Source organism: Dendropsophus ebraccatus, chromosome 13, assembly GCF_027789765.1.
Source record: "Dendropsophus ebraccatus isolate aDenEbr1 chromosome 13, aDenEbr1.pat, whole genome shotgun sequence".
NCBI classification, from domain to species: domain Eukaryota; kingdom Metazoa; phylum Chordata; class Amphibia; order Anura; family Hylidae; genus Dendropsophus; species Dendropsophus ebraccatus.
In genome coordinates this window covers 72,590,395-72,618,362 of record NC_091466.1, presented here as the reverse complement: position 1 = coordinate 72,618,362, position 27,968 = coordinate 72,590,395, and the positions used below count along the sequence as shown (strand labels likewise).

Sequence of the window (27,968 nt, the reverse complement as noted above, 5' to 3'; positions counted from 1 at the left end):
GTCCATCTAGCCCACCCTATTAGTACAGTGGTACCTTGGTTTAAGAGTAACTTGGATTAAGAGTGTTTTGCAAGAAGAGCCCACAGTTTTTCGAAATTGTGACTTGGTGTAAGACCATTGCTTTGGTGTAAGAGCTCCCTGTACTGGGTGGGAGGGCGAGTGGGGGAGAGGCATGGTCTGCATAGCGGGGTCTAAAGCCCTGTACTCTGACCCAGGAAGTCTCCCTCACCTTCCAAACCATAGCAGATCCACTTCAGGCTGGGGCTTACATCAGGGGACAGGACTGTGGAGGTAATCTCTCCATAGCTGTAACCCCTCTCTCCCCGGACAAAGAGTGCTGCATGTATGTGCCCACATATGTCCTGCTCCTTCATGCTCCCTGCAGTCTCTGTCAGTCCTTATGTTCCCCATCCTCTTCATTCCTGCTATAATGTGCCTGCACTCACATTCAGCTATACACACCGCTGCTATAATGTGCCTGCACTCACATTCAGTTATACACACTGCTGCTATAATGTGCCTGTACTCACACTCAGCTATACACACTGCTGCTATAATGTGCCTGTACTCACACTCAGCTATACACACTGCTGTATATAAAGCTTTCGTGTCTGTCCTCCTGTACAGCTCTGTGATTTTCACTTCTTGATTGGTCCATGCTGACTGCACCATCCCATCTATATACCCCCATCCTACACTGACTGCACCATCCCATCTATATACCCCCATCCTACACTGACTGCACCATCCCATCTATATACACCCATCCTCCACTGACAGCACCATCCCATCTATATACTCCCATCCTCCACTGACTGCACCATCTTATCTATATACCCCCATCCTCCACTGACTGCATCATCCCATCTATATACTCCCATCCTCCACTGACAGCACCATCCCATCTATATACTCCCATCCTCCACTGACTGCACCATCTTATCTATATACCCCCATCCTCCACTGACAGCACCATCCCATCTATATACCCCCATCCTCCACTGACTGCACCATCTCATCTATATACCCCCATCCTCCACTGACTGCTCCATCCCATCTATATACCCCCATCCTCCACTGACTGCGCCATCCCATCTATATACCCCCATCCTCCACTGACTGCTCCATCCCATCTATATACCCCCATCCTCCACTGACTGCGCCATCCCATCTATATACCCCCATCCTCCACTGACTGCGCCATCCCATCTATATACCCCCATCCTCCACTGACTGCACCATCCCATCTATATACCCCCATCCTCCACTGACTGCACCATCCCATCTATATACCCCCATCCTCCACTGACTGCACCATCCCATCTATATACCCCCATCCTCCACTGACTGCACCATCCCATCTATATACCCCCATCCTCCACTGACTGCATCATTCCATCTATATACCCCCATCCTCCACTGACTGCTCCATCCCATCTATATACCCCCATCCTCCACTGACTGCGCCATCCCATCTATATACCCCCATCCTCCACTGACTGCGCCATCCCATCTATATACCCCCATCCTCCACTGACTGCACCATCCCATCTATATACCCCCATCCTCCACTGACTGCACCATCCCATCTATATACCCCCATCCTCCACTGACTGCACCATCCCATCTATATACCCCCATCCTCCACTGACTGCACCATCCCATCTATATACCCCCATCCTCCACTGACTGCATCATTCCATCTATATACCCCCATCATCCACTGACTGCACCATCCCATCTATATACCCCCATCCTCCACTGACTGCACCATCCCATCTATATACCCCCATCCTCCACTGACTGCACCATCCCATCTATATACCCCCATCCTCCACTGACTGCACCATCCCATCTATATACCCCCATCCTCCACTGACTGCACCATCCCATCTATATACCCCCATCCTCCACTGACTGCACTATCCCATCTATATACCCCCATCCTACACTGACTGCACCATCCCATCTATATACCCCCATCCTCCACTGACTGCACCATGCCACCTATATACCCCCATCCTCCACTGACTGCACCATCCCATCTATATACCCCCATCCTCCACTGACTGCACTATCCCATCTATATACCCCCATCCTACACTGACTGCACCATCCCATCTATACCCCCATCCTCCACTGACTGCTCCATCCCATCTATATACCCCCACCCTCCACTGACTGCACCACCCGTCTATACCCCCATCCTCCACTGACTGCACCATCTCATCTATATACCCCCATCCTCCACTGACTGCACCGTCCCATCTATATACCCCCATCCTCCACTGACTGCACCATCCCATCTCTATACCCCCATCCTACACTGACTGCACCATCCCATCTATATACCCCCATCCTCCACTGACTGCACCATCCCATCTATATACCCCCATCCTCCACTGACTGCACCATGCCACCTATATACCCCCATCCTCCACTGACTGCACCATGCCACCTATATACCCCCATCCTCCACTGACTGCACCATCCCATATATACCCCCATCCTACACTGACTGCACCATCCCATTTATATACCCCCATCCTACACTGACTGCACCATCCCATCTATATACCCCCATCCTCCACTGACTGCACCATCCCATCTATATACCCCCATCCTGCACTGACTGCACCATGCCACCTATATACCCCCATCCTCCACTGACTGCACCATCCCATCTATACCCCCATCCTCCACTGACTGCTCCATCCCATCTATATACCCCCATCCTCTACTGACTGCACCATCCCATCTATATACCCCCATCCTCCACTGACTGCATCATCCCATCTATATACCCCCATCATCCACTGACTGCACCATCTCATCTATATACCCCCATCTTCCACTGACTGTACCATCCCATCTATATACCCCCATCCTACACTGACTGCACCATCCCATCTATATACCCCCATCCTCTACTGACTGCACCATCCCATCTATATACCCCCATCCTCCACTGACTGCATCATCCCATCTATATACCCCCATCCTCCACTGACTGCACCGTCCCATCTATATACCCCCATCCTCCACTGACTGCACCATCCCATATATACCCCCATCCTACACTGACTGCACCATCCCATCTATATACCCCCATCCTCCACTGACTGCACCATCCCATCTATATACCCCCATCCTCCACTGACTGCACCATGCCACCTATATACCCCCATCCTCCACTGACTGCTCCATCCCATCTATATACCCCCATCCTCTACTGACTGCACCATCCCATCTATATACCCCCATCCTCCACTGACTGCATCATCCCATCTATATACCCCCATCATCCACTGACTGCACCATCTCATCTATATACCCCCATCTTCCACTGACTGCATCATCCCATCTATATACCCCCATCATCCACTGACTGCACCATCTCATCTATATACCCCCATCTTCCACTGACTGCACCATCCCATCTATATACCCCCATCCTACACTGACTGCACCATCCCATCTATATACCCCCATCCTACACTGACTGCACCATCCCATCTATATACCCCCATCCTCTACTGACTGCACCATCCCATCTATATACCCCCATCCTCCACTGACTGCATCATCCCATCTATATACCCCCATCCTCCACTGACTGCACCATCTCATCTATATACCCCCATCCTCCACTGACTGCACCATCCCATCTATATACCCCCATCCTCCACTGACTGCACCATCCATCTATACCCCCATCCTCCACTGACTGCATCATCCCATCTATATACCCCCATCCTCCACTGACTGCATCATCCCATCTATATACCCCCATCATCCACTGACTGCACCATCTCATCTATATACCCCCATCCTCCACTGACTGCACCATCCCATCTATATACCCCCATCCTCCACTGACTGCACCATCCATCTATACCCCCATCCTCCACTGACTGCATCATCCCATCTATATACCCCCATCCTCCACTGACTGCATCATCCCATCTATATACCCCCATCATCCACTGACTGCACCATCTCATCTATATACCCCCATCTTCCACTGACTGCACTATCCCATCTATATACATCTGTAATTTACATCTATTAAAAAATCCCAGGTTTTTCAGTATTTATCAGCTGTTGTATGTCATAGACATAAACAAAGATATGCACGACATACAGCAGCTGATAAGTACTGAAAAACCTGGGATTTTTTAATAGATGTAAATTACAGATCTTTAGCACTTTCTGACATCAGTCGATCTGAAAGAAAAGATTTTGCCGAACCCGAAAATTTTGACAGGTTCGCTCGACACTAATCACATCCAACCTGTAGATAAGGGGGGCGCTGTTTCTGAGAAAAAGCAGTCATGTTTCTCTGATCCTGGACAACCTCTTTCAATTGTTTCAAAGTGGTCAGGTGCTCTGGTCCATGTGGTGCACCAGTGCTGACCTATCACCTATCCAGGTGATTTGTGAGCTGTATGGGGCTGCCTTGTGTTTGGTGTACACACCCCGACGTGTTTCTCCCCTTGGCAGGGCTCTTTTATTTCATCATTTTTTTTTTTTATTATTCTGAAAATAAATACAGAAATCATTATTTTTCATAATCATAATTTGAAAAATGAATGAGGTCCTCAGCGATCAATTTCCAAATTGGGTGAAAACGGCAAAGCACGCCACCTGATGTATACCTCACAACTTGTTGGCTATTATTTTTTTAAGGGCATTATACAGGATTCCAAAATTGTAGTTGCTTTCTTCCAGAAACAGCGCCACTCTCAGTTTCCATGTTGTTTTGCAGCTCAGTTCAATTAAAGGGGTACTCCGGCAATTTTTTCCTTTTTTAAATCAGAAAGTTATAAATTATACAGATTTGTACTTTACTTTTTTTAAAAAAAATCTCCAGTCTTCCAGTACTTATTAGCTGCTGTATGTCCTGCATGAAGTGGTGTATTACCTCCAATCTGACACAGTGCTCTCTGCTGCCATCTCTGTCCATGTCAGGAACTGTCCAGACCAGGAGAGGTTTTCTATGGGGATTTGCTGCTGCTCTGGACAGTTCCTGACATGGACAGAGGTGGCAGCAGAGAGCACTGTGTCAGACTGGAGAGAATACACCACTTTCTGCAGGACATACAGCTGCTCATAAGTACTGGAACACTGGAAATTTTTAAATAGAAGTAAATTACAAACCTATACAACTTTCTAATAATAGTTTATTTAAAATATACATTGCACGCCGTTTAAAAAAAAAGTTAACATGGAGAAAAAAATAAATAAATATATATATATATATATATATATATATATATATATATATATAGCTACAGTATATAATATATATATATTAACAATTATTCCTTGTCTGAACACCCATACAGACTATAAGCTCTACAGTAACAACATCATGCACAGTGCAGCACACTTCCACTTCACTTCATTGTATCCTGCAATGAAATGTTAAAAACTATTAAAGTTTTGTTTGAAGAAAAAAAAAAAAGCTGAGGGTCAGCAGGTTTGTAGACAGGAGGAGGCGTGAACTATAGGTTGAAGCGAGCGAAGTCAGCTAGCCAATCAGATACGGAAGCGAAGTTGATGGACGGCGGCGCCGGCCAATGAGATGACTGAGCGGCTCGCGAGCTGCCAGCTTCCTTCCCTCTTTCACTGACAAGAAGGAGGTGTGGGGGGTGCCGGGCGGATGGGTGCGGGCAGCAGATAGCGGGCGCTGGGCAGAGGAGAGATGCTGCGGGTCAGCCTCTTGGTGCCTACAGTCTACGAGTGAAGTAAAGTGCGGGACTCGGCTGCAGACGTAGAAGTGGACTAGGCCCAGCGTCTCTCTTTACGGCCGTACCCTGTGCTCCTGCAAGTTCTGCTTCCTAAGGAGCTTTAGACATCATCTCCTCACCTGACCGGAGTGCTAGGCCGTGTGGACCCTGCGTGGTGGGGGCCCTCATGCTGGTAACCGTCATCGTTCATCCAGAGCCTCCTGGTGCTGCAGCCTTTCCTCCTGCACTGACTGCACATCACCTGTCCCCGTGCTCCTCCTGCACTGACTGCACATCACCTGTCCCCGTGCTCCTCCTGCACTGACTGCACATCACCTGTCCCCGTGCTCCTCCTGCACTGACTGCACATCACCTGTCCCCGTGCTCCTCCTGCACTGACTGCACATCACCTGTCCCCGTGCTCCTCCTGCACATCACCTGTCCCCGTGCTCCTCCTGCACATCACCTGTCCCCGTGCTCCTCCTGCACATCACCTGTCCCCGTGCTCCTCCTGCACATCACCTGTCCCCGTGCTCCTCCTGCACATCACCTGTCCCCGTGCTCCTCCTGCACATCACCTGTCCCCGTGCTCCTCCTGCACATCACCTGTCCCCGTGCTCCTCCTGCACATCACCTGTCCCCGTGCTCCTCCTGCACATCACCTGTCCCCGTGCTCCTCCTGCACATCACCTGTCCCCGTGCTCCTCCTGCACATCACCTGTCCCCGTGCTCCTCCTGCACATCACCTGTCCCCGTGCTCCTCCTGCACATCACCTGTCCCCGTGCTCCTCCTGCACATCACCTGTCCCCGTGCTCCTCCTGCACATCACCTGTCCCCGTGCTCCTCCTGCACATCACCTGTCCCCGTGCTCCTCCTGCACATCACCTGTCCCCGTGCTCCTCCTGCACATCACCTGTCCCCGTGCTCCTCCTGCACATCACCTGTCCCCGTGCTCCTCCTGCACATCACCTGTCCCCGTGCTCCTCCTGCACATCACCTGTCCCCGTGCTCCTCCTGCACATCACCTGTCCCCGTGCTCCTCCTGCACATCACCTGTCCCCGTGCTCCTCCTGCACATCACCTGTCCCCGTGCTCCTCCTGCACATCACCTGTCCCCGTGCTCCTCCTGCACATCACCTGTCCCCGTGCTCCTCCTGCACATCACCTGCCCCCGTGCTCCTCCTGCACATCACCGGTCCCCGTGCTCCTCCTGCACATCACCTGTCCCCGTGCTCCTCCTGCACATCACCTGTCCCCGTGCTCCTCCTGCACATCACCTGTCCCCGTGCTCCTCCTGCACTGACTGCACATCACCTGCCCCCGTGCTCCTCCTGCACTGACTGCACATCACCTGCCCCCGTGCTCCTCCTGCACTGACTGCACATCACCTGCCCCCGTGCTCCTCCTGCACTGACTGCACATCACCTGCCCCCGTGCTCCTCCTGCACTGACTGCACATCACCTGCCCCCGTGCTCCTCCTGCACTGACTGCACATCACCTGCCCCCGTGCTCCTCCTGCACTGACTGCACATCACCTGCCCCCGTGCTCCTCCTGCACTGACTGCACATCACCTGTCCCCGTGCTCCTCCTGCATCGACTGCACATCACCTGTCCCCGTGCTCCTCCTGCATCTCTTATCTCTATTACAGGGCCCAGGAATCACCACTATGATGCTTGAACCCTAAGAGCTCTGGAAACTTTCATTGGGATCCTGTATTGTGGTGGATTCAGGAGACCCCCCCCATTGGCTCCCACAGTACATGTGTTGGACTCTGTACTACCAGGAGTACTCACCCTCTCGTACCCTATTACAAGAAGTACTTACCGTCTCTTATTTGGTATTACAAGGAGTACTCACAGTCTCAGACTCTCTTAAAAGGAGTACTAACCTTCTCGGATTCCATTACAAGGAGTACTCACTTTCTTGGATTTTATATTACAAGGAGTACTCACGTTCTTAGATTCTGTATCACAAGGAGTACTCACATTCTTGGATTTTATATTACAAGGAGTACTTACATTCTGGGATTCGGTATCACGAGGAGTACTCACATTTTCGGACTCTATTACAAGGAGTACTCTACTTTCTCGGATTCGATATTACAAGGAGTACTCACGTTCTGGGATTCTGTATTATAAGGAGTACTCCCTTTCTCGGACTTGCTTTCAGTCTCTGAAGTGCAGTGCATGGGCACCAGGCTCCATACACCAAGCTTCACCTATGGATCGCTTCAATGGAGCCCCTCAGATCTCTGCTCTCCCTGCCCGGCAGTAGCAAAGTCAGAGGAATAGCCAATGCATCAGTGTTACCGGTGCCGTTGGTTACCGATGATGAAGAAGATCAGGAGGATAGAGAGAGTACTCCCACTAGACAGGAGTTTTTGGAGGAGTATGATGGGGGTGGAGAAGGAGGTGCTGGAGGCATTGGAGAGCAACCTCCCGACTCCCTCTCCAACCCATTGTATTGGACTGCAGTGTTTGACTATGAGGCTTCTGCGGAGGATGAGTTGACCCTTCGCCTAGGTGACTTGGTACAGGTGCTGTCCAAGGACTCGCGGGTGTCTGGAGACGAGGGATGGTGGACTGGAAAGATCCAGGACCGGGTGGGCATCTTTCCTAGCAATTACGTGACCAGAACTCAAAGTTTCTCCAGTAAACTACAAGGAAAACGAGTGGAGGAGCTTCCCTGCTGCCCGGCGTCTGCTCTGCAGTGTAAGAGAATGTGATTTCTTGCAGAAAAACCTGTTTTATTGATTGTCACCTGCGCTGCCTAGTAGGGTATGATTGGCAGCAATGTCATAGGTCGGGTCTTTAGCCTGTATACCACATCATGGGCACATATAGGTGATATTGGCAGGAGCGGACACATGGCCAGTCAGGTCACAAGGAGCAAAAGGGCCAAAGGTTGTTGACCTCAGCCTTTTTGCTGTCCTTGTCATCACTGACCCCTTACCAGTCTTAAAGGGGTATCCCGCTCAAACATAACTTTTCATATGTTGCTGCTCATGGTGAGACTAACAATTCCCTTTCCTGAGTTCTGAGTTGCTGCTTCCTGCTGAAGACACAAAAATCTGTGTGTGAGCTTTTCTCTCTGTCTCTCCCTCCTCCCCCTTCCTTCTGAGACGGCTGATGTAAACAAGTCCCTGGCAGGCTGTATCTGTAACTTTTTTAGCTTCTTTGTAATGCTGGGAGGGATAATCACAGTGAGTTTATCAGCAACTTGACCTCAGAATAACGCTCCCAGCATTACAAAGAACCTACAATGTTGCAGATAAAGCCCGCTAGGGACTTGTTTACATCAGCCCTCTCAGAAGGGAGGGGGGAGGTGGGGGAGACGGAGAGAAAAGCTCACACACAGATTCTTGCGTTTTCAGCAGAAAGCAGCAGCTGAGAACTGGGGGAAGGAGAGTGAATAGATAATAACAAGTATGGAAGGAATTATTAGTCTCACCATGGGCAGTTTGAGTGGAATACCCCTTTAAGCTTTTTAAAAGGCTCAGACCTACAGTACCTCTACTGATTCCATAAAGCGGGGTGTCTTAACATGTGGCCCTCCAGTTGTTGCAAAGTTACAATTCCCATCATGCCTGGACGGCTAAAGCTTTGGCTGTGCAGGCATAATAGGAGCTGTAGTTATGAAACAGCTGGAGGGCCGCTGTTTGACACCCACACCATAAATCAAGACTGGTGATGTAGTGCTGCACCCTCTTTACCGCTCTGTTCTGGGCCACCTTGTCGCATGGTGTTACTGTGATGCAACGCAACAGACACCAGAAATCCTTCTGTTCCCCATTAAAGAGAACCACCCACCCCATCCCTGGATAGGCCCTCGCATAAGCACCTGCTCCTGTTTGTGTCGCTCCCAGTGCTGGTCCTGCCATGGAGATCTGGCCGTTGGAGCAGTATTTTCCTATGGCCATTGGACTCCTCTCCGCTTATTTACATATTGAGCGTGCAGATGAGCAGACGACCAGATCTCCATGGCGGGATCTGCACTGGGGGCGGGTATGTATGCAGGGCCCTATCCAGGGGTAGGGAGGGTGAGGGGGGAGGTTGCCCGGGGTGACAGGTTCCCTTTAAACGCAGCACATCTCACAAGCGTTCCAGTCCATTTGAGCCTGAGCGTTCAGCATTAGATTGCCGGTGGCTGAAGAAGTTGGATGCAGCCCTATGGAGGCCTGGAAAACATGGATACAGCCTATGGCCCCATTCACATGTCCAGTGTTTTTCAAGGAGCCTGATTTTATGTGCTCTGTGAAAAACACTGGAGGGTGCTGGATTGGGGGTCAGGAGGCAATGGTGTTGTCCGCAGGAGGGGGGGGGGGAGATGGGAGTGGGGAGAGACATTCGTGCCATGATTCGCACTATAACCTGTCCTATTTTTTGCGGCAAGGATGCTGGTACAGATGTTATGAATGCACACATGGGATTTAACAGCCCTAAAATTTTCCATGGTTGCGGATTTGAGACCATGGAAATTTTTATGGGATGTTTGAATAAGACCTATGACTGTATCCATGTTTTCCAGGCAGCCTTATGGTTGCATTCAACTTCTTCACCGGTAATCAAATACCACACGTTTAAGCTTTCACGGACTCAAGCGCACTCGAGATTTGCTCATATGACCATTGGGCCTGCCTAAATCTTACAAGCTCCATCTGTCTTTTCTTATATTTAGACGACATATTCAGTCAGCCCTCCTGAAATGTGAGGGTGACCCTGGGCCGGGGATGGGCTATTACTATAGACATTAGGAACCAGGAGGAGCGCCCCAGGAGTTGGGCCATGCTTTCCACACGTAATGCAGATTTGAACGAGCCATGTCGCATATTCCAGGCAACAAAAAATCATCAGAAAGGCCTTATACCCAGTCCCCAGCCCATGGCTAAATACAAGGATGGTAAAATACGTGGCAGAAATCTGAGAATTTGCTTTGAATTTCTGCCTTTTAGAGTTCATAGAAAACGTCTCCGGCTCCTGGGATCCGTCAAGCGATAAGTCAGCCGGTCAGATTGGTTTCTGTGCTGACAGTATTGATCGGGTGTGAGAATTCTAATCATTCCTGGTTGTTCCGTGCCAATAATTTTCTGTTTAGTGAATGCAAACGTTAGGCCGCACGGAGGTCATAGTGGGGGGTTGGGGGTCCAGAGCTACAGTACTGAGAAGTAGTCCGGTTATGTGTTACCTAGTTGGCCATTCATTCAAGAAGTGTCTGGTAAAGCACGTACTACATGGCTATTGGCTATAGTGCAGGCAGTGCAGCCACAAGTTTGCCGTGTTGCACTGCAGCTAATTAAGTTAAAGGGGGTCCTGCACATCACCCTTGAAGAGATGTACGGCAGCTTTTGGGGTCGCTACCTGATGACATTCACTTTCACTATCTGTGATGAAGCGGGGACCTTGGGCCGCACAGTCTGTGTTGCAGCTAAAGTCACTGGTTAGCCCTAAAGCACAGGTGTCAAAGCGGCAGCCCTCCAGCTGTAAATGGCATTACTTACCTGTTTGCCCCAATTCTAAAGCCACCCAAAATCCATTTGTTTTGGGGTCTTAAAGTAAAACTATGAACGTGCTGATAGTTCCTGGTAGCCCCTACCTTATCTATCAGCGCTGCTCTTGTGATCCCCCTTAATACCACCTGCCGCCTCCTACAGGCGCGCCTACTAATGCCTATTCCAGTATGGCGGAGGACCAGCCTGCTTGAATATGCATAAGTAGGGGAAACCATCGGAGGGCCGGCCAAATGTTGCAGTGGCCAGTGTTCCAAAGGAGCAAATTTACATATTTTACCAGATCAAGTTTCTTAAAAAAGGTGTGACTTAGGCTGGATTCACGCTAAGCTTGGTTTCATCCGTTTTTGCCAAAACGGATGGAAAACTGATGCATTTCCGTGCATCCGTTTTGATTCATTCTTCCATTGAATTCCATTGTAAAAAAAAAAAAAAAAAATGCATCCGTTCTTTAACGTACACAAAAATTTGGTCAACCACATTTTTGTCTATGCTTAAAAGGATGCGTCTTGATCCATTTAAAAAAAAATAAAAAATTTTAATGGATCAAAACGGATGAAAAAAAGTAGTGTGAACCCAGCCATAGGGCCCTATTCCACCGGACGATTATCGTTTGCCTAATCGTTAATGATTAACAATCTCAAACGACCGCTATTGCGAAAGACCTGAAAACGTTCACTCATTTCCATGGAACGATAATCGTTACTTATGATCGTAATTGCGATCGTTTTTCTTCGCTATTGATTCACTATTGCGTTCGTATTTATTGCAAACGACCGAACGATGTCTTATTCGATGCGAACGAGCAACGATAAAAATAGGTCCAGGTCTTATAAAGCGATCAACGATTTCTCGTTCGGTCGTTAATCGTTAACTACATTTCAACCGAACGATTATCGTTTAGATTCGAACGATTTAACGATAATCTGAACGATAATCGTCCGGTGGAACAGGGCCCTTAGAAGGATCACTAGAGCAGTGCTGAATAGAGGAGGTAGGGGGGCTACTGGGAACGATCAGTCGGTTTGTATGCACCTGCTGTTCCTCCCTATCAGAGATGTTGCAGAGCATCTCATTCTACAGCAGGTTATCACATAATCAGTAAGGTTGCAGCACCTGCTGCATTCTTTCCACGTCTGCTCATCTTTCTGTGGTCTTGATCCATCAGAGTATAAACACAGTATCTGTGTATAGGACAGGGAGATGGTCAGATGCGGGACAACGCCACGGCCAGCAGCAACAAGTTTGCCATATTGGAGTTTGGCCTTAGGAAATTTGGGTATCTTGCCACCTTACCGTGCTGAATTTGAATAGGCGCCATGTGGTAGTACATGTCCCGTGCAGGAAATGCTTGGCTTCCTGCAGAAATCAGTCGATAGCCTTAGTATATTCTATAGCTGCTACCCAAATGTCTAAGTGTAATAACAGAGGGACGGCTCAGTGCTATGTCCTATGAATATTGAATACACGACTTTTATAATGTTATAGCTGTTAGGGGTGTTAAAGGTATATAATACATGAGTTCATAGCAGAAAATCAGGGTCCTGAAGGTCAAAATCTTCTGTGGGTGCTTTAAAGGAGGTGCGGGAAAATAATAACCTAAACTCGCCCATCTTCGCGCCCCATAGCGCAGCCCCCGGGCGTCGTGTACCCTGCTGTGTGCTTACTGGCTCAGCCAATCAGTCACACCGCCCCAGTCATTGACTGGCTGAACGGGCAGTCGCACGTTTCTTCTGTAAAAATTATGGATTTGCAAAAAATGACACTCCCATAGATTTTTATTGGACAATCCAATCTGTGCCGCAATGGCGGTCTGTACTATAGCCTGTCTGCAATTTTTGCTAATTGTGGATCCGTAAATATACGACCCGATCGAGGTCAGTGGGCCCTAAATTGCATATCTGTAAATACGGACACAATTAGTGAATGTAGCCTAAGGGTCCTATTCCACGGGCTGAGCAGGGCCCGATCAACTATGAAAACGAGCGCCAATCTGCTAGATCGGCGCTCGTTTTCTGGGCCTATTCCACGGCCCGACAAGCGTTTAAGCAAGGGCTGCAGGGACATTGGTACTGATGTCCTTGCAGCCCTTGTTTCATACATTACTTGTCCAGGCGCAGGACTTCTACTTCTCCTGGTCCCGCGCAGCAGCAGCTTCGGAGCGGCCTGTTTGAGCTGGGCCAGTGATTGGCTGAGCGGTCTGTCAGTTCAGACAGACCCGAAGCTCCGAAGCTGCTGCGGCGCAGGATTGGGAGAAGACCTGCGCCTGGACAGGTAATGTATGATGTTTTGAAATCGTTGCGATTCCACGTAGCGATGCCCGGGTGGCGACTGATGATTTTAGGTTTGAACCTTTAATGAACGATCAGCCGATGACAACGATCATCGGCTGATCGTTCTCTCTGTTCCTCAGAGCGATTATCACTCTGTCGAATAGGCCACTTAGTTTTCCAAACCCCATCCTCATGTACCAGAAAAAGTCTACCCAGACATCAGAGCGTACTGTGGATTTTCTTGGATTAGCTATGGATTCCAGAGATTATCCATCGTGTCTGGACCTGGCCTTGCAAAAAATAATTCAGCTGGATGAGGTTTGCGAAATCCATGTGCACAAGTCTGGAACAGATGTAGAGACATTGACTTTTCTACCACAAAGCTGTCATCTTATACAGCATCAGCATATTCTGCAGCAATACAAACATGGGCTAGGAGAACAGGTAACATGTCCGTAGGAAGTGCATGTTCTGACCTTAGAATGGGGATACCGGAGCAGTAAAAATCTAGCGCTAAGGGTATGTGCACACTACGGAATCTGGGCGGATCACCCACCGCGGATTCTGCAGCTCACCCCCCGCTTGCGGTTGTGCGCATCTCCACCCGTGCCATAGACTCCATTTTATGCACAGGCTGATTCTGTCATCTGGCCAAAGAATTGACAAGTCAGTTCCTTAGGTGGACAGCGGAATTTGCCTGACCATGGAATGGAGTCTATGGCATGGGCGGAGAAGCATATGGCTGTGGTAGGTGATCCTAAGGATCCATGCATGTGCTGCGTCTTTACTGGGGTACTCGGGATAAAAAAATAAAAATAAATTCTGCCATGTTCGGACCCAAGTGGCGTATGTTCTGGGAATGTACATGTCTCCTCGGGTTCCCTCTAAATTGCCTTCACCTGGATTTATAGACCTGGTGATGTATTCGCCCCATGAGTTTCCAAGAGACCCTACACGAGTCCATAGAACGGCAGCGGGTGATAGATGTACAATAGGCTGTAACAATGTTCCTGTGCGTCTCGCTCACAGAAGGAATGTAATTTTTGTCGGGATCAGTACTTTAGAGGCGATTAATCTCAGATGTGGTGACACACAGAAGAATACACGCCCTGGGTTAACTCGAATGGCCTCCCATTGTATATGGCTTCCACACCTTGTGGCTGGAACAGGAGGAAACCTCCTCCTCCTCCCTGCTCATGGTATAGGGATCTGGCTTTGTTCAGCGTGTGCATTGTTTCCTGACCTTACATCACAGGGAATGGCTGCTGTCTGATGGAGGAGATTTCACGTAACTCGATCAAAGCTTTAGGAAAATCATCCCTAAAGATGTATATCCCACTATTACAAATATTATACTGGGCGTATAGAACATGGCGGGACATCTGCTAATGGCCGCTACACTGTCGCCCTGAACGTTCGTCCGTCTCTGTGCCTGCCGCTTATATTCACTGGCAGTTTTGCTTCAAATGCTAGTAAGGCCCTATTCACATGTCAATAATCCTGCCCGTAATCGCACACCTGCCACCTGCAGTTCAAACTTGTATCTTTTCTTGTCCGCATTTGCGCAGAACCAATAATTGAAAAGCGTGTATCTGCAAAGACGGCCTGTATTAGTATTAGGAGTATTAGGGCACTCAAGTATTAGGACACTCAAGCTTTTTTTTTTTTCTTTCTTTAAAGATCTGTAAGGGTATGTCCACACTACGGAATCACAAAGAATGAACCTGCTCATTCTTTGGGCAGATGGCAGAACCGCGGCGGTTGATCCACTAAGATTCTGTTTGGACGTACCCTTACAACTCTAGATGTGTAAAGTGCTCCATTTAAAGTCCGACCAAGATGACAAATCAGCTGCAGGAAGGGGGTTGCTGGAACATAAAAAAAAAAAAAATCTTCACGTACCCGTCCCTGTGCCCCTGCAGCGCTGCCTTAATCACTGACTGAACCTCCCCGTCTCCTGGATCTCTTGAAACGCCATGACCTGGGCTTAGGAGTGCACGCTCAGCCAGTCAGTGACTGAGTTCGGCAGCAGTTAGTGAGCTGGGTGCACTGGGATAGGTAAGTATTATGTTCCCGCACCCCCCTGCCTGCACCCTTTACATCAGTGAGTACTATGCTGTCTGCAGTTATGGACACTATAACACTTATATCTTATGTGTGAAAGAGGCCTATTATTTCTATGGCCCCATGGACTTAATTTCCATGACTGTCGTTGTTTAATTGTTATTCCCAGGCCCCCTACCCCACCTATCCATTTCCACAATACAGAGACGTTCGTATTTGGTTGACTATCTGCACTTCTCCCTGAATAGTCAGATGGGTGGGAACCTTAAGAGCGTGAGTGTTAGGTTCGGAGGTGTGACCTTAATTTATGACTACTCTGCCTCATATCTCATATCTAGGACTGATTAATTCCCCTCGGCTGCATAGTCTCCTCCATCCTGGGTCTCATTTGTGCTCCTTCAGCCTAAGGGGCCTATTCCACGGAGCGATAATCGGCGGATTCGGTTGATTATCGCTCCGTGGAATAGAAACAACGATCAGCTGATTGCCTCATCGGCTGATCGTTTTTTTAGGTCGGCGCGTCGCTGCTTGGAATAGTGATGCGCAGCGGGCGACCGATGATTTCACAAACACCATACATTACCTAGCATGTTGCAGGTCTTCTTCTGCGCTCCTCCTTCCTCCCAATCCTGTGCAGCAGCAGCTTCGGTGCGGCCTGTCTGAGCTGACAGACTGCTCAGCCAATCACTGGCCAGGACCGCCGCGGACAGTGATTGGCTGAGCAGTCTGTCAGCTCAGACAGGCCGCACCGAAGCTGCTGCTGCGCCTGAGACCAGGAGGAAAAAGGAGCGCAGGAGAAGACCTGCAACATGTGTAGGTAATGTATGGTGTTTAAACAGGGGCTGCAAGGACATTGGTAACCATGTCCCTGCAGCCCTCGCTAAACGATTATCGGTAATAGGCCCAGTAAACGAGCGCCGATCTAGCAGATTGGCGCTCGTTTACATTATTGAACGGGTCCCCATCGGCCCGTGGAATAGGACCCTTAGGGTATGTTCACACTGAGCAAATCAGGCGCTGACGCCTCTCTCAACTTTTGACATGTCGCTTCCGTGAGCGGAGAGCTGTGGCAGTGGAGGAGCATGTGCTCCCCCATAGACGGGCAATGACACACTGACACAGGCGGGATTCCGCCTGATTTGCTCAGTGTGAACATACCCTTGTGGTCACACCACCTCCGCCTTTTATTCATACTCCATACCTGGGTCAAGCCTCCTCAGCTTCCATATTCATGTCCAATGTTCACAACCTTTTTTAAAAATAAAATTCCCACCCACCTTACCTAGAAAAGGTGTGTATATTGGGAATCGACCATGGGAAAGGAGGATGTCCTTCCAGTTTGATGGAGCAGTGGTCGAGCGTGTGCCCTGCTGTTCTGTTCAGACTCTGTTCTCGGCTGGGGACACAGGACCCCCATTGTAAATACTGGAGGTCTTTGTGATCAGACACTTATTATCTATCAATAGGTGATAAGTTTTAATCATTATAGCTTCTCCCAGCTATGGGCAACTTCCTGAAGGAAGCCACAACTGGGGGGTTTTCTTTAAGGGGTACTCATGGGGAAAAAAATTATTTCAAATCGAAGGGTGTCAGAGATCTTTCATTTACTTCTATTAAAAAATCTTGTCTTTTAGTACCTATAAGCTGCTGTATGTCCTGCAGGAAAAGGTGTATTCTCTCCTCCTCTCCAGACTTGAAAGGTTTTCTATGGGGATTTGCTGCTGCTCTGGACAGTTCCTGACACGGACAGAGGTGGCAGCAGAGAGCATTGTGTCAGACTGGAGAGAACACACCACTTCCTGCAGGACATACAGCAGCTGATAAGTACTTAAAGAGTGTAGATTTTTTAATAGAAGTAAATTACAAATCACTGGCACTTTCTGACACCTGTTGATTTTTTTTATTTTTTATTGGAGTACTCCTTTAAGGGCGTCCATGTGTTCTAATCCAGCTTACAGAAGGCAATTGACCTCATAAAACAATCCCTTTAAGTAGAGTATGCCAGGGCACTGGTGATAGTGTTTAGGTTGTCGAGAGCTTATGCCTTATTCATCAGGGTGTGGATACCATGTGACGTGTCTTATCATGCTCCGCTCTTATCTCTGCCATCCATATTTCTACATTTTGACAACCATTCATTCTGACTCGGTCTACAACCACTCGGCCATGAAAAAGAAGAAAAAAAAAGAAAAAAGCATACGCTACCTGTCAGCGTCATGCGTGTCTGATGGAAATCTGCGCCATTTTTCCTGAATCGTAACATGTTTCAATGATTGTGGCGTTGTGTGAGCGTCATCCATCATCTCAGCTGTCAGAGGCTTCTTCTTGCTGCTGCGCCAGCACATTGGCTTCAGGACGGGTTGGCAACAGAGCGGAGATGGTGCCAGATGTTTTCTTGCTGAAACGCGTTTTGAATATCTGATATCTGTGCATTACGTTGTGGAACACTGAACATTCGTCTATTTTACTATTCTGGACTCTCAACTATTGCATCCAAATGTTTTCCGGAAACTGCTCATTTTGGATCTTTTTTTTCTGCTTTTTTTTTTTTTTTTCTTTATAATTGGGCTCTGTTTTGGGGCTGGAGGAAGTGAGCAAAAAGATGTTACACCCTCCTGCCTTTCCTCCCTTTTTCTTCTATGGGTAACTGCAGCTTCATCCCCCCTCCTTGTCCTGGAACCAGGCTATATCCATGTTTTTCTGGACTCTACGGTTGCATGCACATTCCCCAGCCTCCAGGAGTTAAATGTCGAGAGTTTAGTCGGACAAACCCAAACTCACTGTAAAGGCCCTATTACACCAAACGATTATCGGCCGTACTTGGCTGATTTACTGGCCATTCCGGACGATAATCCCTTGGCGTAATAGCGCATGTTGAAAGACCATGATCAGCTGGCATGCGCAATGACTGCTGATCATGGTCGGCATATTAAATGATCATGATCAGTGCAGGGACGGTTGCCTGCTTGTCGCTCCATGTAATAGATCTACAGCTCGTCCGGACAGTCCCGCCCGCTGCTCCCCATGTTCCCCCTGCTCCCCCCGCTAGTTGTCTGTGTGTGTGTGTCACTTCTGCCTCCACATTGTGCCATGTAATACGGCCTTAAGTTAGTGGAGGTCCTGACAGTATAAAACAGGGATCTGGGATTTTTACAGGCCTCATCCTTTTATTCTTAAGAACCAGAGATTTCTATCCTCAGTTTATTTCCCCCTTAACCAAGTGTGCATGCGTATGGAGACAGGATAGGATAGCCAGCATCCATCTATCAAATGTGTGAGGATAGCCTTAAAGGGGGTTTGCCACTATGGACCAGCAGTTGGCCCCCTGTGATCAGACACTTAGAGGGGGATTTATGAAGAATAGTGTACTTGTACGCCGGTCTTAAATTAGGCCCGCCAAATTCACTAAGAGGCCAGGTGTCCGAACCTGCGTCCGGCACTTCAAGTAGGTGTAGGTTTGGGTCATGATTTATGCCTGCAATGCCTCCTTCCCGCCTTGCTGCCCTCCACCGCGATTTCTCCTTGCCCACCTATCAGGCGAGCTGGGCATACAGCAGAGAGTACGCCAAGGAGAAGGGGCGACTGGTGAACCGATAGTGTCCGATATTTACACATCTTAGTGACCATATTTTATATATCCCTATTCTAATGCTTTCTTCTCTTTCCTATCCACAGTACAAGAGATTGACTTCAACGAACTGTTACTCGAAGAAATCATCGGGATCGGAGGCTTTGGGAAAGTGTATCGTGCCATTTGGGGAGATGAGGAGGTGGCTGTCAAAGCTGCCCGCCATGACCCCGATGAAGACATCAGCCAGACTATTGAGAACGTCCGGCAGGAGGCCAAACTGTTTGCAATGCTGGAGCACCCCAACATTATAGCCTTGAGGGGGGTGTGCTTGAAGGAGCCCAACTTGTGTTTGATCATGGAGTTTGCCCGCGGTGGATCATTGAATAGGGTGCTTTCCGGGAAGAAAATTCCACCTGATATACTTGTTAACTGGGCCGTCCAGATCGCCCGAGGGATGAACTACTTGCATGATGAAGCCATTGTCCCAGTCATCCATCGTGACTTGAAGTCAAGCAACAGTAAGTATGATTCTGCCACAATAAAACGTCTGGTCTGTACTGCTTACTGGCACTAACTTATTGTAAAGCCTTGTACAGTGCATGTATCACGGTAATGGACAAGATAATAAAAACAATGACAACGTGTTTTGAGGGTGAATCCTTTCTTCCTCAGGTCCATGGACCTGAAGAAGAAAGGTATCACTCTTTGAAACATGTTGACCGATGGACCTGAAGAAGAAGGGGATCACCCTTTTGAAACAGAATGTCCATTCATTGTTAATAAAATGTAATCTTGTCTCTTGCTGTTAGGCTGTGTATCAGGGTTTTACAACAGATCGGATTAGTCCTGGCTCCAGTAGTGTAGCATATATAGTCTGCCTATTCTGCTTACTACCATAGGATTAAATTCTACAAACCAAATGAAGCATTTGAGCAAGAGAGTTGATCATATTGGGTTAAAACTTTGCCGATCTGATCTCCTGACATCTGCTGATAGCGTGTAATGTATGTGTGTATAATACTATACATGCTTACTAGGAAAATATGAAATGAGCGGCTTCACAGTTTCCTGTCCAGCTTAAAAGGCAAACGGATTCATGTGACTTGGGGCAGGAAGCCTCCCCCGTTCATTCATATCACTTTAGAACAGAAGGACTGATGTTTTGGAATTTCCTAGATAGTTTTGTGGGATTTCGGATTGTGTCTTGTTTGTACTACCTCTGTTTATTTTTATATATATATATATATATATATATATATATATATATATATATATATATATATATATATATATATATATATTTGTGTATTAGTGTGTGTATTATTTACATATATATATTAGTCCTTGAGCGCTCTTATTGTCCTACTGTCAGTTCAAAAGTTTTAGGGTGCGTTCACACGTACAGGATCTGCAGCAGATTTGATGGCCCAGAGTTGCTTTGCATTGAATCTGCACCATCAAATCTGCTGCATATCCTGTACGTGTGAACGCACCCTAAGGGGCTTATTCCACGAAGCGATGATTCGTCCAATTATCGCTCGGTGGAATAAAGAAAACGAAACAGCCGATCGTGTCATGATGTTGATGTCTGATGGTTTATTTAGGCCCAAACCTAAAATCATCAGTTACCCACCGCGCATCGCTGCGTGGAATAGCGATGCGCAGCGGGCGACCGACGATTCAAGCAGCATACGTTACCTAGCAGGGCTTCTCCTATGCTCCGTCTTCAACCCGGTCCCACGCGCAGCAGCAGCTTCGGTGCCGTCTGACTGAGCTGTCAGACCGCACAGCCAATCACAGGCCGAGCTGAGCGGTCTGACAGCTCAGTCAGACGGCACCGGAGTTGATGCTGCGAGCGGGACGGGTAATGGATGCTGCAAGGACATTGGTAACGATGTCCCTGCAGCCCTCACTAAACTATCATCGGGCCGTGGAATAGGCCCAGTAAACGAGCGCCGATCTAGCAGATCAGCGCTCGTTTACACTGTTGATTGGCCCATGGAATAGTGCCCTAAAAGTTTTTCATATACCGTATACAGACATGTCAAAAGTTTTGATCTTTTGGGATCTGACCCTCACTACAGCAAGGAGAAGTGCATGGCTGAGCGCATCACTCCATGGCTCTCTTCTCCTCCAGTCTTCTTGCAGGAATTGGCTTCTGTAGTAAGGGCTCTATTACACAGAACGATTATTGTGCAAAAAATCGATATATTGTTATTGGGAAGGTAGTCACTGTCCCCTGGGCGGTTTGGCAATGTAATCACGCCCCTTTGGGCGTGAGGGGAGCGATTCAAACTCCAGTGAAGCTGTGACGTCCTCCAGAGGCGTGCCGTAGTGTCTAACGGTGCGCAGACGTTCTCATCACAGGACACAAAATGGGACTTGCTGTACTGCGCATGTGTGGCGTGGTGACAACGTCGGCATGCCGCCGTACGCTTCAGCAGGTCTCTGGAGGATGTCGTGGTACTTTGCCGAACCGCCCAGGGTACCGTGACTACCTTTCCACAGCCCAACTCCCAGATGACTACTTGGGGAAATTTCTTCATGTGTCATTGATAGCATTCTTGGAGATGATCATAAAATTATTGTTAGTAGTTTGCTTATTGTATGTGTGTTCATTCGTAATTACGATCGTTGATCAAAAATTGTGACAGTAATTCTTGAAGCTTATTTAAAAAAAAAAAAAAAAAGCTCTCTTAAAGGAGAAGTTCGGCCAAAAGTATTTTTTAATATGTTATTACTTAAGCAAAGTTAGACAAATTCCTAATCTACATTAATTTTGGGAAATGCACATATACTACCATTTCCCTTTAATTTAGTAGATCAGGGAGGCTTCAAATTATCTCAAAAACTGTGACGTCACAAATCAGGTGTGATTCCTATGGAGTGTCCAGCAGGGGGAGCACTATATGTAGAAGTTTATGGCACTGTATTGAAGTCTATGTAATGTGGTGTAATGGTTTATAGATGCAGTACGTTTATGGAATAATTTAAGGAGCAAGGACACTTGCTCCCCAAATGGAGGGCACCGAGCAGGGAGGGAGAGAGGTGCTGGTGCATCTACCTCCCCCCTCCCTCTCTGCTTGGTGCAGTGGGACAGATACACACTACTACTCCTCATACTATAAGCAGATGATGGGGGAGTAGTACCAGTACCATGCTGGCTGGGGGATGGGGGACGCTGGCTGGGGGGGGACTTGGTGATGGGGATCTCCCTGCTACTTGTTTCCCACCATCCAAACAGATGATGAGGGCGTACCACCAGGGAGATCCCTGGAGATGGGGGGGATGTCAGCTGGGGGTGGGTGGGTCTTGGTGATGGGGATCTCCCTGGTACTACTCCCCCATCATCTATGATGGGAGGAATAGTAGTGTGTATCTATGCATCGAGCAGGGAGGGGGGTAGATGCACCAGCACCTCCCTCCCTCCCTGCTCGGTGCCCTTTATTTGGGAAGCAAGTGTCTTTGTTCCCCAAATCATTCCATAAACGTACTGCATCAATAAAGCATTACACCACATTACATTACATAGACTTCAATACAGTGCCATAGACTTCTACATATAGTGCGGCCCCTGCTGGACACTCCATAGGAATTACACCTGATTCGTGACATCACGTTTTTTTATGGAATCTAAACCCTGTTTGATCTACTAAATTGAGGGAAATAGCCCTATTTGTGCATTTCCCATAATTAATGTACTTTAGAAATTTTTCTAACTTAATACAAGAAATGCGTTTTGGCTGGAGCTGTCCTTTAACCTTTTTGTCGAGAGCTTATAACTAGAAATAAGGGGAGGCAGCCTGGAGTGGTTCCATAAGGTACAGTATGTAAGGCTGTTATACAGCAGCTCTCTGGGTTAGATTGTCCTTTAGCAGGGGCTGAGCTGTTCTCCATTATACGCAGTTGATGGCTTTTTAATTAAGTTTGGCTGTTTGTGTGTGTGTGTGTGTATGTGTATATAGTCAGCCACGCACCAATACACCAGGGAGCGCAGACCAGCATAATATGGACTCAAATCCCGGCCCCATCACGGCTCCACTGACCCAAACTGGGGGCATCATAGACATGTCTAAAGCGTTGACTTGGGGTCCCAGTGTCCCCCAGCTGGTGCACAACTATAACTCCCATCATGCCTTGGTGTAGCATATAAAGGACAGGAAATGTTTGCCCATACATACATACATACATACATACATACATACATGCATCATCTTTAAACGTGTGACCTCCAAAATGAGTGTCTGTGGCTGCAACGTCCTGTTAGCTAGTAGGAAGCGCAGCTGTGAGGCACATACTGCAGCCCTACAAACCATTAAACTAAACATTTTCTGAGCACAACTTTTTTTTTTTTTTGGACACAGTTTCAAACTTTTTATTTTCTCACAACTTGCGTTTCAGCGAGTTGGTGGCGTTGCCAGTAGAATGTTTTTTTACCTTCCTTTTATGCTGCTTACGCGAGGATCCCGGCGTACTGCGGCGCTGTCTCCATTGTGCGGGACAAATGGCCTGCTGGTTAATGTTCAGGTTATTACAGCAGTGTAATGGACGCTCACGCTCTCTGTATAGGATCTGATGACTCCTACACATTCAGCAGGATTTCTTACAGATTGCTGCGCTAAATTATTTAATGCACGGCTCAGCGGGAGCTTTTACCGTCCCAGACGTCTGTACGAAGGATGGGGGGGCTCCAAGTGATGTGGCTCTCGCGGTAGATGAGAAAGCCGTGTAGTACAGACTGCAAGGCATATCTCGATCCTTATTTCCTTATTTAATATAACTGTTCTTTAGCAGCCTACATTTCCCAAGATGCCTCTGTCTTTTCAGAAAGAGAAGATGCAAAGTGTCTTAAACGGATTATCCAGAATTTGCTATAAAGACAGCACCATTGTGGTATTACAGTTCATCTCCATTCAATTCAATGGTACTGAGCTGCAAAATCCACACCCCAATTGACTGGTGCTGTTTCTGGAAGAAAGCTGCCAAGTCTGGATAATCCCTTTAAGTGCACTTGCTCAGAGGCCCATCTAAGTGCAGGCGATCGGTGACATAGGTTTTTTACATTGTAGAATATTATATGTGATCCAGCCTCAGCCAATATCCTTGCTTGGTGGGAGGGGTGTGAGAGCTTCTATGGGGGATCTTATAGCTAATGTACCACTGGTACATCGCTTCTCTGATATTTACATGGAAAGACTGGCGCAGGGATGCCAGTGGTGTGGTCATTGTTTTTACCCGCCGCCTGGGTCCTAGCGTACGGCACGGTCTATTCCTGCTGGCAAAACCCCCTCCTCTTTTTGATGTAGCGCCATTAGATTCAATAGAGCCACGTCACAGAGGGGAGGGGAGAATAGACCGTGGAATAGACCGTGCCATAGGCGGGGAACCGGACAGCGGTTCAAAAAAAGGACTGCACCACCGGCATCCCCACTCAGGCTGTGGTCTATTGATGTAAAAACCAAAAAAGCGATATATCTAGTGGTACGTTTGCTATAAATGTGGCAGATGTGGTTAACCCCGTTTTGTGTACTGTCGTTTTTTTTTTGTTTGTTTTTTTGCAGAAATCAATAGTCCAGGCAATTTTAAGAAACTTTGTAATTGGGTTTATTAGGCAAATCTGCCATTATCTGCATTCACAAAGATATTCTCCAGGTCCCTCCCCCCTCCTCCTCCTCTCATTCACTGCTCAATATCAGGAAATCTCGACTCTTTTACATCAGTCGTGTCCTGTGTAACCAATGGAGAGGGGAGGGGGGAGGAGGGAGATTAGTCGCCAGCAGAGAACAAAGGATTACACAGCGGGACCTGTGCGAAAGCTGGTATTCAGACGTCAGAGAGGTCAGTGCTGACTTCAGAGGAGATAGCCCCGTGATGTAGCTGTAAATTAACTCTTTGTTGTCCTGTTTTGGTGCCTCATCTCCCTCCACCCCTCCCCTCTCCATAGACAACCATGAAGACGGGGGAGAGCTTTAAACTCCTTTTTCATGATAAAAATGCATTTTGCGGCTAATAAACCCAATTACAAAGTTTCTTAAAATCGCCTGGACTATTGATTTCTGCAAAAAAAAAAATTAACGACAGTGACACTTTAAGTTAATGGAAAAACGGATCCAAGCGGATGCACACAATTATATCCCTGTATTGCATTAGTTACTTAGGCAAAAGCATAATGTGGCCCTACTGTACGGAGACAGGTGGCGGCTTCATTGTTCTGAATAGGGATTGGAAGGACTCCATGCACTGGCTGCAGAACGTCCCCTCTAGGACGTATGGGGCGGATTAGGAGTTCTGCAGCCGACCTGCCACCTGTCAGCTCTTATACAATGCAGCCAGTGGCATGTGTTGTGACCCGACCGTATGCGTTGTTTTCGGAGGCGGCCGTGTAAATGGGATGGGGGGGGATGCCAGTAATTTTAGCATAAAGCTTTTCCGCAGGAAGCCGATTATCTGCTTAGGGCAGACTTCCTGCGCTGTCCGTGAGGCTGAAGGATCTGCTGTGTCAGCTATTAACCCCTTCATTCCTTACCTTTTACAAGGATTTCCTTCCCGCTTTAAGCTCTTTCTCGTATTCATTTGGGTCAAGTCACTATAATCGGAAAGGTCAGAAAAGAGGCTCAAAAGTCATGTGACTCGTCGTCAGTAATACAGAAGTGATTATAAGCAGATCTTGTGTCAGAAAGGTATACAGGTTTGTAACAGACTTCTATTTAAAAATCTCCAGTCTTCCAGTACTTATCAGCTGCTGTATGCAGGAAGTGGTGTATTCTCTCCAGTCTGACACAGTGCTCTCTGCTGCCTCTGCTGCATACAGTTTCTGACATGGACAGAGGCAGAGCAATGTGTCAGATTGGAAAGAATACACCACTTCCTGCAGGACATAAAGCAGCTGATAAGTACTGGAAGACTGGAGATATTTTAACATAAGTAAATTACAAATCTCTTGCACTTTCTGTCACCAGTTGATTTGAAAAAAATAAAAAATAAAAAATTGGTGACTAACCCCTTTCAGAACAGCCGCCCCCATAACAATGAACAAATAGTGAAAGAAAAAATTATGTCAGAAAATAGGAACAGATTAGAATAAAAGAACAAGTTTTAATATCTGACACTAATCGATAAAAGAAAATTTAGGTTTTAAATTTCCCTTTAAGAATCTATCTAGCCCTGTGCCTGGCTATGCACATGGTAATGTACACTCCCTTCGATAATGGTAGCCTATCCCCGCCATACGCCATGACTGTAAGAGATGGTAAAGCCGGTTGATGCCCCTCTTGCACCAGGCCTAAGGCTGTCAGAGCATGATGGGGATTGTAGTTTTGCACCAGCTGGAGACTCGCAGGTTGGGGGGCACTGCTGTACACTGTTTTAAGGAGAGTTTCACCCCAAAATGTGTAAATAGTGGCATATGACTAAATACAAATGTGGTGGCCATTTTTCAATGAAAAAGATGAAACAGCGCCCCATAGTGTTTGCACAAGGTTAATTAGAAAAGCAGACCTGCTTTCTTAAAAAAAAAAAATCGGAGCCACCCCCTGTACTCCTGGTGGAGTGCGGTATTACTACTCGTCTCCTTTGACTTAGAGACACTGTCGTAATATTTTGCTTTTAAGAAATCAATAGGGGGTTGTGATCATAAGTGGTTTTGTAATCTATCTATCTATCTATCTCCTTCCTATCTATCTATCTCCTTCCTATCTATCTATCTCCTTCCTATCTATCTATCTCCTTCCTATCTATCTATCTCCTTCCTATCTATCTATCTCCTTCCTATCTATCTATCTCCTTCCTATCTATCTATCTCCTTCCTATCTATCTATCTCCTTCCTATCTATCTATCTCCTTCCTATCTATCTATCTCCTTCCTATCTATCTATCTATCTATCTATCTATCTATCTATCTATCTATCTATCTATCTCCTATCTATCTCCTTCCTATCTATCTATCTCCTATCTATCTCCTTCCTATCTATCTATCTCCTATCTATCTCCTTCCTATCTATCTATCTCCTATCTATCTCCTTCCTATCTATCTATCTCCTATCTATCTATCTATCTATCTATCTATCTATCTATCTAATTATCTATAATATATATATATATATTTTTTTACATTTTCATTGTTAAAGCAATGTTATACAAATGGCCACTAGGTGTCTCCCTATCTGTCATACTGCAGTTCATGCATGCTCCCTCTGTGATGATATTTGGTCTTCTTTCTGAGACCAAACACAGGAAGTCCCCATGCTTTGCCCGCTCTTAGACACCGCTCGGTATTGATTGACAGCCATTGCTTGGTCCACACGGAGTAGGACAAGTCTTCACTGCGCATGTGTACAGCTGCTGCACGTCTACATTCAGTAGCAGAAAATCCTTAGAGTACTCTCATTGTATGGTCAGCTCTCCTGTCACACAGAACCAAAACCTCTGTAACCACACAGTGAGATTATACTTGAATGGTGCTGGTTCTGCAAGAAAGCAGCTATGTTTCTCTAAACTCTGATAACCCCCTTTAAAGGGGTACTCCAGTGGGGAAAAAAATCTTTCAAATCCACTAGTATCAAAGTGCCAGGAATTTTGTAATTTATTTCTATAAAAATTTTTCCAGTCTTCCACTACTTATCAGCTGCTGTATGTCCTGCAGCAAGTGGTGTATTTTCTCCAGTCTGACACAGTGCTCTCTGCTGCCACCTCTGTCCATGTCAGGAACTGTCCAGAGTAGCAGCAAATTACCATAGAAAACCTCTACTGCTCTTCAGACTGGAAATAGTACACCACTTCCTGCAGGACATACAGTAGCTGATAAGTACTGGTAGACTTT

General features: G+C 47.3%; 1 protein-coding gene across 3 annotated transcripts in view; it reads left to right on the top strand.

Moving 5' to 3' along the window:
• MAP3K9 (mitogen-activated protein kinase kinase kinase 9) overlaps window positions 1-27,968 on the top strand; it is a 60,789-nt gene that overhangs the window by 11,351 nt on the left and 21,470 nt on the right. For 2 of the 3 annotated variants that reach the window (XM_069950336.1, XM_069950335.1), the window contains exons 1-3: window positions 5,632-5,925; window positions 7,385-8,447; window positions 19,255-19,668. In XM_069950336.1, coding sequence (XP_069806437.1) covers window positions 7,970-8,447; window positions 19,255-19,668 — 892 coding nt within the window. In that variant the 5' untranslated portion in view covers window positions 5,632-5,925; window positions 7,385-7,969. Of the gene's footprint in view, window positions 1-5,631; window positions 5,926-7,384; window positions 8,448-19,254; window positions 19,669-27,968 lie in introns of those variants that run through there. The other variant, XM_069950337.1, reaches the window with a different exon arrangement.